This window comes from Danio rerio, chromosome 7 (genome assembly GCF_049306965.1).
Source record: "Danio rerio strain Tuebingen ecotype United States chromosome 7, GRCz12tu, whole genome shotgun sequence".
Taxonomy (NCBI): domain Eukaryota; kingdom Metazoa; phylum Chordata; class Actinopteri; order Cypriniformes; family Danionidae; genus Danio; species Danio rerio.
The window spans coordinates 57,630,304-57,641,260 of NC_133182.1; the positions used below are offsets into that span (position 1 = coordinate 57,630,304).

General features: G+C 35.7%; 1 protein-coding gene across 3 annotated transcripts; it reads left to right on the forward strand.

Annotated features, from left to right (window-relative positions):
• The first annotated feature begins 1,166 nt into the window (after window positions 1-1,166).
• kcng4b (potassium voltage-gated channel, subfamily G, member 4b) lies at window positions 1,167-8,620 on the forward strand. Of its 3 annotated transcripts, none has more exons than XM_009303500.4 (3): window positions 1,167-1,529; window positions 4,410-5,255; window positions 7,663-8,620. In XM_009303500.4, the coding sequence occupies exons 2-3, from the start codon at window positions 4,509-4,511 to the stop codon at window positions 8,521-8,523; spliced, it is 1,608 nt and encodes a 535-aa protein (XP_009301775.1). In that variant the 5' UTR covers window positions 1,167-1,529; window positions 4,410-4,508; the 3' UTR covers window positions 8,524-8,620. The 3 variants fall into 3 exon arrangements, with proteins under 3 accessions (XP_009301775.1, XP_009301776.1, XP_073763465.1); XM_009303501.4 differs by having other exon boundaries at window positions 1,167-1,448; XM_073907364.1 differs by lacking the exon at window positions 1,167-1,529 and having other exon boundaries at window positions 4,566-5,923.
• Window positions 8,621-10,957: the final 2,337 nt, after the last annotated feature.

Consider the following 10,957-nt stretch of genomic DNA (forward strand, 5'->3'; position numbering starts at 1 on the left):
TCACCCAGAACAGTCTAACAACTCATTATATATACATCAATCATCCAGAACACCTTGGCCAATATAAGGACTCTCTAAAAATACAGAAAAAAATCATGGCAACTACAAGCAGCGTTGGTAACGACTTTTACACAGGCATACATTTTCTTCAAACTGTGCTAATAAACTTGATTACTCTTTGAAGGTTACTTGTTGAACGGACCAGGAAGAAAAGAAAACCTAGATGCTGAATGTAAGGAGACCCTGATGTCAAAGCACTTAATAAGGTTCTCCTGTTTCTATCTGTAGACCCAGTTCATCCAGTTACAGGTAACTTGAGAGCTGGTTTAAGAACAGGTTGAACGTGACAAAAAACAAAAACTTGATTACAGAAGAGTAAAGATTCTTCCAAACACCAGCTGTTCACCAAAACCCTGCAGATAACCGTGTTGTTGTTTATCCAGTGTGGTAAGCATGGGTCGTCACTGGTTCAACTGTCCCAGCATGCTCACTGTTCAGGCACCATCATCTGTCTACAGGAGATTACAGCTAAGCCCTGATATTCATTAATCTGTGGATCAAGGGTTACAATCTCCCAATGTACATATTTGACTAAAGCAATGATTCACGTAATGTCTGAGATTTTACCTCTGCAAAGCATGTTCTATGTTTTCAACAACACCCCTTTTCGTATGGTTAATCACTGTGTTTAATAACTTGTTAAATTTATGGATTCTTAATAACAATAATTAGAATAATTCTGTAAAATTTTGGAATATATTAATCCAACTTTAGTTTGTCTTATGCAATAAAAACAAGTGAATGGAGTTATAATGCAATATTGTATAATCATAAAAAGTTGATATGTAGTCATAGGTGAGCATTTAATAGCCGCTATGAACATTGATAATTAATTCAGAATGTATAGCTTGCTCTTCGTCCTTAATAGCCTACAACATTCATAATTAAGCTTGATCAAAGTCATATTTAATTTTACAATTAAACATCTTGCTATATATCTTGGGTACACAATTAAATGAAAAGAAATGACATATTTGGACTCCTCCAGTTTAAACAAACTTAATGTTTACAGTTATGACATGGCTTTAAAATATTTTATTGTTCTCCCTCTTTTGACGCATGCTGTTCCTCAAGTGTAAGTGGACGCGCACGCGCGCACAACCGCTGGTGTTTAATATCCGAAAAGCACAGGAATAAACAACAGCGGGGTTCTGGAGGACATCAGTGTTAGATAATCGGCTTTATTCCCGAAAGCATTTTTTTACTCAACCTTTTTTCCCCTGCCGACTGTGTTAGATATTCAGGTGATCTTTATGAGATAGATTATTCCTGTCCATCAGAGCAGTGTCCTGTGAGAGACGCGCAAGAGGAGCTCATGGCAGCGTTTCACTGCAGCAAACGAACTTCCAGGATGGGACGAGGAACATCTATCGACTTATTAAACTTAGGTGATACTCATTCCTAATTTAAATATTTGAATAATATGACAAATGAGGGAAAAAACGTGTTCTATTAGGATAAAAATGCAGGTAAGTCGAAAGACTTTTTGTTTGTTCTGTTTTATGAAATGGTATGCATTGAACGATTTTTCAATTATTCTGCACAGTCATAAAGCACAACAAAAAATACAGTTATAAATCATAAATGTGCTCAATTTGGTCATAGTTGAATTTTACATTTTCTCTTTACACATTTTATTTCTGATTATGCCAACTTTTATATGCATTGTAAGGGATAAGGGTGTAGAAATTAAATATATAATATATCCATATATATTATGTCATAATTTATTGTTTTCAGATCAGTAAACATTGGTTAATATTTAAAGCACAAGTAATTTTAATAAACCAGTAAATACCTAAAAGTAAAAGATACAAACAGGTTATAAAAGCATCTTACAGTGAATCCACGAATTAAGTGATACAGTCTTAAAATAAATGTTACAAAACTGAATCAAAGTCATACCATAGAAAAAAAAAAACTAAAACAATTTAGTTTCCATATAGAACCTTTCAGTGAACATTTCCTAGAATAACATTTTGCTAGTGTGAGGTATACATTTAATAATCTAAAGAACCTTTCTGTTATGCAAAGTTCTTTTTTGGATTTTAATTAGAAAGTTTAATTTTGCATAATTAAAGTGTAGAGTAAACTGAAATCTTAATTTGTGTTTATGTGCATGAACCAACATGTGGCTTTGGACAGTGAATAAATGATGACAAAATCGTTTTCTTCATTTTTTACAAATATTTCTTTATACATTTATTTGTTTGTTTGGATGAAACTAACCATTCAACTTAGAATAAAGTATGTAGTTCCAGAGTAAAATGATGTTTGAGGGAGTGAAGTTACAAATTTTAGTTAAAAAATTAAAAGTACTTTTCGAATAGAGGTTTATAGGATAATTTATGTTGCCCCATTTCCGAATGTAACTTTTTTAATAAAGAGGAGGTGGACTTACATAACTGGAAACAGCTGAATGGAAAGCAATTTGTTTTGGGTCAGCCCACTTCATCTGCTGTTATTTAAAAAGATTCATAGCCGTGTATGGTGCCCTGTAGGCACAGATCTAAATGCCCATATGGTTTATTAATTCTTAAGATCTTGTAGAAACTCAATAGCGCCTCCCTAAGGAAACATGGCAGTAGAACAGTTTTCTACAGTACTATGATATTATAGACTGATATAACCATTGTATTATGACTACTGTAATATATTGGGCTGTTCTTCCTAAACCTAAACAAACTGGTAAATGACTGCATGACTGATGTCGGTTATGGTCTGTTTCCTATATCATAACTCAAAGGGAAAGATTCTGTCATCATTTGATCACCCTTCTCTTGTCACTTGAGATTCTTTCTTCTGTTGAACACAGTAGAAGAGATTCTGAAAAAGAACTGGAAATCGGTAACCATAGACTTCTATAGCTGTTTTCAGCTTTGGTCAAAATGTCTTTTGCAGAAAAAAGAAACAAATAAATGTTTGGAACCACTTAAGAGTGAGCAAATAGGGGGTACATTTTTATTTTGGGTGAACAATGCTTTCAAGCAGATCTTGAAGATCAGCATTGACCTCAGAGTGATCTGGAGTACAGTAAGAAGAGTCATGAGGTCATCTGCAGGACAATCGGCAAATTGCACCTGCAGCTTCTATTCAAGAGCACAGGGTAACAATTTATTATAGCAATTTTCTTAAAGACTTCCATGATCATTCTTGACTTCAGAGAAAACTTCTGTCAGTACTTCACTTTTGTGCATGTGCTCGCTCTCTCAGTAACCATTGCCAATACAACTGCGCTATATTGGAAACAACAGACATCACATTATTTTTGTAATATAACAACAAAAATAAATTAGCAGATTTAAAAAAAATATATATATATATATATATATAATTTTTTTTTAAATATATATATATATATATATATATATATATATATATATATATATATATATATATATATTTATTTATATATATTAATTAATACAATATAATAAACAAATTACAGGCACTGTCAAATATTGCATTGAGGTTCTGATAATTAAATGTAAAAGCCTTTTGCATAATCTTCACTTTACAAATAAATAACAGTAAATTTTTTGTAAAAAGCTATAAGCATCACAATCCTATTGCTTTAAACTCACTTAAGTTAAAAATAACAGGCCATAGAAGCAAATGGAAATGATAAACTTTCAATCTATTAAACTTAAAGATTAAGCAGCTAATTTACAACTAATCTACAACCTGCAAGTCAATGCTTAAACTGTATATTGTACAGTCATAATAGTAGGCAGCCCAATCAAGGATGTGTGGTAGTTTTAATAATGGATCAATGAGTAGTGAAATAATCATAATGACTCCACGTTAAGGATTTTTGGACCAAAAAAATTATTCCAACAAACTTTAAATTGGACCCCCGGTCCGATTGTATGGAAGGGTGGGGTGGCTCTGGGGGGAAGTGGTGTCAAATAAGGCCATAAATCTAGGGTGACTGTTTCTATTCAACAGATTATAATAAAATTTATTTTAAATTTAAAATTAAAAAATAAAATTTTTTCACTGTTACGCTAGCCATGTGGCACCTTTTGACAGGTAAAAGCAACTGCTCTCTGCTCTCTACTGCTATTGCCTGAGGGATTGAGATGCACTTGTCAATGTTTGTGTACATGACTGACATATGGTGTGCAACAAGGCATGGCTTAAAACGCAGGTAAACATTATCTAAAAACATACAGTACCCTTAATGACAACTGTAGAAAGTGAAACTGAATCCTGGAGATTTAGAAATCCTTCGTTTTCTAAGTCCCAAAAAAGGACAAATAGTCACCCTATGAAATCTGGCTTTGAGTTTTGAAAACTGTTCATAATGCTTATTAGTTTCAGTTTAATCACATCCCTTTTTTTTACAGTGTTCCACCAACTCCGGTGCTCTACTTCCTGTTTAAGCTACGAAAGCTGCATACCCACATATACCACAGTAATTCAAACCCAACAGCCCAAATGCCACCATGCCCATCATCAGCAATGCTAACCATGACTTTAGCAATCTCTCGGTCAGCACAGATGACAGCAGTCTTGACTTGTTCTTCACTGAAATCCCAGAGACTGAAACCATCAAAGGCGTGTACTTTCAGCGGGCCCAGCGACTATGTGGCATCTCTACTCTGAAAGACGTGGACCACAGTAAACTAGCCCTCATTAATGTTGGAGGGGATCGCTACACATTCCCATGGAGCACACTGGATGAATTCCCCCTCTCTCGGCTGGGACAGCTGCGTCACTGCAGCAGCCCGGATGATATCGCCCAGCTCTGTGATGACTATGACGAGGCTCGACGGGAATTCTTCTTTGACCGCAGCTCAGTGGCCTTTAGGGTCATCCTAAATTTTCTTGCCGCAGGGAAACTGAGGCTGCTGCGGCAGGTTTGTGCTGTGTCGCTGTCTGATGAACTCACCTACTGGGGTATCGACCCTGTTCATATGGAGCGCTGCTGCCGGCGCAAGTTGTTGTCTCGTGTGGAGGATGTGGCAGAAAAGAAGAAAAAGGAGGATGAGAGGAAGCAGAAGAGGCATGCCCTACAAAGGCCTCTTGCACAGGACAAGGGCTTCATCAGGCTCATGAATCGGCTGCAGGAGATAGTGGAAAACCCTCATTCCGGCTGGGCCGGGAAGCTCTTTGCGTGTTTCTCTGTGGTCATGATTGCAGTGACAGTTATCAGCTTGTGTATCAGCACCTTGCCTGATCACGAAAACAGGGCAAGTCTACAAAATCACTCTTCTGTCTAATCCAGGGATGGGCAAACTTGATCCTAAAGGGCCGGTGTCCCTGCATAGTTTTGCTCCAAGAATAATCAAACACACTTTTTATTGACTTTGAAGACACTGATGTGTGTTTAGGTGTGTTTTATTAGTTTTTGAGCAAAACTATGCAGGGACACCTGCCCTTGAGGATCAAGTTTGCCCATGCCTGGTCTAATCACTCATAATCACTTTTGTATCGGGTTTGTGTGTTGTATTTATTTTGTGGAGAAGGGTCTGGCTGCAGACCGGATGTTTAATAATGTGTACACCTAACCCCACCCTTAACACTACGCCTCAAAGTAATATAGCTCTGAGTACATGTGTCTGAGACTGCAAGTCTGAGCTAGAAGTACTATTGGGTATATCATGATACAAAGCTAATGTTAAAAACATTGAATTTAATGACATGACATAACTTTCTTGATTTCCTTAGATCACATATCATACCATTCTAGGGTTTCAGTCTTTTTTTCCCAAAAGTATATGCTAAACAGTTATAATACTTCATTAATTTATTTCTTTTCCTTTGGCTCAGTCCCTTTATTCATCAGGGGTTGCCACAGCAGAATGAATCGGCAACTTATAACACATGTTTTACACAGCAGATGGCCTTCCAGTACTGGGTAACACCCATGCACTCTCATATGCACACTCTCATACACTACGGCCAGTTTAATTTATTCAATTACCCTATAGCGCATGTATTTGGACTGTGGGGAAAACCCAAGCCAACACAGGGAAAACATGCAAACTCCACACAGAAATGCCAACTGACCCAGCCGGGACTCCAACCAGTGACATTCTTGCTGTAAGACGACAGTGCTAAGCACTGAGCCACCGTGTTGCCCCAGTCATAATATTGTCATATTATAAGAAAAAGAACCAGGGTTAAGGCTTTTTCGTATTGTTGACCAATTAAATTTTAGCTAACTGAACTAAATCAGTTTCTAAAAATTTATATGATTTAAGGGCATTTAAGATTTTTTTATTAAAATATAAAAAAAACCATACATGTTTATATATTTTGCTTACTTATGTACTTATATTAACCCAGAGAAATAATTAGTTTTGCTAATGATGCTAATGGTGTCAAATACCCATTATTTCCAATTTGGTTGAATAGAAAACAGGGAAATACCAAAGTATGTTGAGCATTTTATTAGACTGCGCACATCAGTATTAAAACAGAATCTTTAAATTTATTTTGTTTAGTAAAACAGTGCTGCAGGGTGCAAGGTGGCCCAGTGGGTAGCATGATCGCCTTAAAGCAAGAAGATCACTGGTTTGAGCCTCGGCTGGGAAGCTGAATGAATGAATGAATGAATGAATGAAACAGTGCTGCTTCTTCCGGACATAAACATTACTGGAAAAGCTCAACTGTGGCAAAATAAAAGCTCTACTGCATTCATGTCACACTGCTTCATACTACCATAATAATAAGTTTCGAATACTTAAGCTCACCCATAAACATGATTTCTGAATGAGCACACAGCTGGAAGCTCAGCACTCATCCTTTACCTCTGGGTGTTTTGATTGGGTGGAGCAGCTGTCTTTTCATTTCCAGCATGGATATCCATAATTCCTAACTTTTCTTAAAGGCATTCTATCCAAAGAAATTACAATTTTGACATAAATTACTCACCATTAAGTTGGTCCAAACTTGTATGAATGTATTAGTAACACTTTATTTTGATGGTCCATTTGTGTATTAGTAGATTGTCTGCTTAATATGTGTTGATACTGCTGCTAAACAGACATTTAACCAATAGTATCTGGATTCAGCCTTTATGATGCAAGCTGAGATTGCATCACTCAGCGATACATTGTCAGACACAATGCACTCAATTAAGTGAGTGATGTTATTGTGACGGGTATCGTTAGGGGTAGGATTAGGTGAGCGCAATAAAAAACATTGGATGGAGCTCAGATTGCACTACACCAAGTCTGTATCCAGACCCCTTTACCTGACTATAAGAAACTTTGCAAGTACGTCAACACACTAAACCTAACCCCAACCTAGCAGTCTGCTTATAATCTAATGAGAATTAGTTGGCATTTAGATGCAATGTAACTTAAATTCAACAAATGGACCATTAAATTAAAGTGTGATCACTATTTATTTCCCCCTGTAGATGTGGATAGCCTAACAGTAGCTGGTTTCACATTCTAAATTCTTCAAACAATCTTCGAGGTTCAACAGAATATTTTTAATAAAATGTTTACTTTCATTCCTTGATATTGATTGGTTGAGGCTCACTTTATGGGTAACAACTCCACCTCTTTCATATACAATAAGATCAGCAGTAAAATATCACTTTTTTTTAATTGCCTTTTCACCGTTCCTTTATTTGTTCTTTTACAGGGCGAATGCACAGAAAAGTGCCGCAACATATTCATTGTGGAAACGGTGTGTGTGGCCTGGTTCTCCATGGAGTTTTTGTTGCGCTTCCTGCAGGCTGAAAGCAAAATGCAGTTTCTTCGAAATCCACTTAATGTCATCGATGTCATAGCCATTCTACCATACTACATTTCTTTGGTTGTTGATAGCGAAGATACGTCTGATGAAGCTGAGCTTAATGGTGCCGGGACAAGTCGTGGATATTTAGATAAACTGGGTTTAATACTGCGGGTCATGCGGGCCCTGCGAATCCTCTATGTAATGCGGCTGGCAAGACACTCATTGGGCCTTCAGACGCTTGGTCTTACAATGCAGAGGAGTATGCGAGAGTTTGGACTCCTGCTACTTTTCCTCTGCGTTGCTGTGGCTTTGTTCTCTCCTCTTGTCCACTTGGCAGAGAAGGAATTCAGCAAGGGCAAAGCCACTGGTCCCAATAGCTTCAGCAGCATCCCTGCGTCCTATTGGTGGGCAATCATATCCATGACCACGGTCGGCTATGGTGACATGGTGCCATACAGTATACCTGGCCAGGTTGTGGCCTTTAGCAGCATATTGAGTGGTATTCTCATTATGGCCTTTCCAGCAACATCCATCTTCCATGTGTTTTCTCGTTCATATCACGAACTGAAGCGGGAACAAGAAATGATTTATAAAGAAGAGCGAGTGGCCATCCTGGATGCCACTGCTAAAGAGGATGCCCAGAGACTGTTGAAGAGAGACTCCTTTTCTTGGGCCATTGCTAACAGAAATAGCCTGCGTAAAGACAATGGCACAGCTGCCATTCAGCCAACCCTCACTGCTGCTGCATGTTGCAAAGATATCTGACATGTTACTTCCATTTTTTTTCTGTTGGATTTCTGTATGTTTTAATGAGTCTGCTGGAAAGAGTTTGTGTAATAAATATCTTAATCATTGAAATTAAGTTTTCAAAGATTTGACCTACCTGTTATTACATCCTCCATAGGCAGCAATAGTTCCAATATGTTCAAGAAGAGGAACCAAAGATATTGCCTAAGCATTTTATGTGACTTCAGTGGTTCAACTGTAATCACATGAAGTTCCATGAACAGTTTTGTGTGTCAAAACCTGTAAATATGACTGTGCTCACCTACAGTTAGATCCCTAAATATTTGGACGTTGACACAATTCTAACATTTTTGGCTCTATACACCAACACAATGGATTTAAAATTAAACGAACAAGACGTGCTTTAACTGCATATTGTCAGCTTTAATTTGAGTATTTACATCCAAATCAGGTGAACGCTGTAGGAATTGCAACACTTTGCATATGTGCCTCCCACTTGTTAAGGGTCCAAAAGTTGGACAGAATAATAATCTTCATAATAATAATAACTTTCACCTTTTAATACAGGGTGGGCCATTTATATGGATACACCTTAATAAAATGGGAGAGGTTGGTGATATTAGCATCCTGTTTGTGGCACATTAGTATATGTGAGGGGACGTGTAAACAACTTATACAAGAAAAAAGTTACGTTAAAACCAGGCCCTCCATTGTTTTTTCTTGTGAAACTCCCAATAAGTTTGTTAAGGTGAATTCATATTAATGCCCCACCCTGTACTGTACTTGGTTGCAAATCCTTTGCAGTCAATTACAGCCTAAAGTCTGGAATGCATAGTCATCACCAGAAGTGGCTCTTCCATGGCCTCTACAGCAACTGACAGTCAGCAGTTTAAGCAAACTGTTAGTTGCTAAAGCAAATTAAAGTATTTCCTACCTCCCATGTCATGCCATTTAAATCACTAGCACAACAAAACAATCATTGTATTGCATGTATAGTAAATGCCCACCCTGATCTTATGTAAAGCCACTAGCCAACAATGTAGTTTTTACATTTTTTTGACACACAACTGTTATTTGGGCATCTTATGATTACAGTTGAACCATTAAAGTCATATAGGTTGTTTATATAATACATATATAATGTATTTGGTTCCTTTTCTGTATGTATGTAAATTTTATGGTCTCTGGACCATTCTGAAAATGTTTGAAGGTCCTGGGGATCGAAATTACAAGAAGGTGAGTAATTGTTAAGATAATTTTTATTTTTTGTGAACTAACCCTTTAAGTATACTTACTTTTATACTGAATGATATTTAATGAACAAATCTTTGCTTTGTTTTTGTAGTAGTAAACCAGATTAATACACTTCTACAAAAATTTACTACATGCCTTTAAAATGTAATAAGATTACTGTATGTCCAAACATTTTACAAACTGTATCCTGCGTTTTCCAAGCCACATTAGTCTAATGTGTATGTTAATTATTATATTGTTTGACAACAAACTGGGCTAGATAATTTTTTGGTTGTTTTGATTTTTAAATAAATTTATTAAAATTATATTTAACCCCAATCTGTTCCCCACTGTTCCCCTATAATGTTTGTACATAATTATATTATATTATTTTAAAATAATAATAATATAATATTAATATATTATATTACTATACTTTAATGTTTGTTTATAAATGGGAACAACCACAGAAATGCTTTTGAAACAAAACACAGAACACTCTATCTATTTTTTAAATTCAATTTAATTCATCTTTATTTCTATAGTATAAGCAGCTTAACCAGGACGCTCTAGTAAATTTAAACTGTTTTCAAAGTTGAAGTTCAGTTCAGTTTGGTTTAATTATCACTGCTGAAAGCCTAAACACTGAAGTGCAAATCCATCAATGTGCAGCTCCACAAGTCCTAAACAGTCTAAACAAGTCACAGCGAGTATAATATTTTTGTTTTTAATTAAACAATTTACAAGTTTTCTTTATATTTTAAAATGAAATAAACTAAAATATTAGTTTAATATAAAAAAATCTAAAATATAAAATAAACTATGTTATTAAAACAAGTAAACTATTTTGAATCATTTAGAAGTGTAAAAACTAGTTTTTTTTTTAAATATATAATGATAATGTACAATTTCAAGCACCACAAAATGGCTTGTCCCCACAGCCATGTACATATGAAAAGTGCTTTATTTTGAGGTAAAACATGATTTTTTTTTACCATTCAAAATGCAATCATGCATTTCTAACACCAAAATATATAATATACACATGTAAATGACAAGATAAAATTAAAGTCCAAATATTTTTATTAAAATATTTAATGAAAATAGTTTTTCCCTGAATTTGTGTCATTGGTGATGCTGCTAATAAATATTTATTATTGTGAAATAAAAAAATCTGGTTACATAACTTGACTCTCTTTTTCCTAGTGCCTGAGCATCT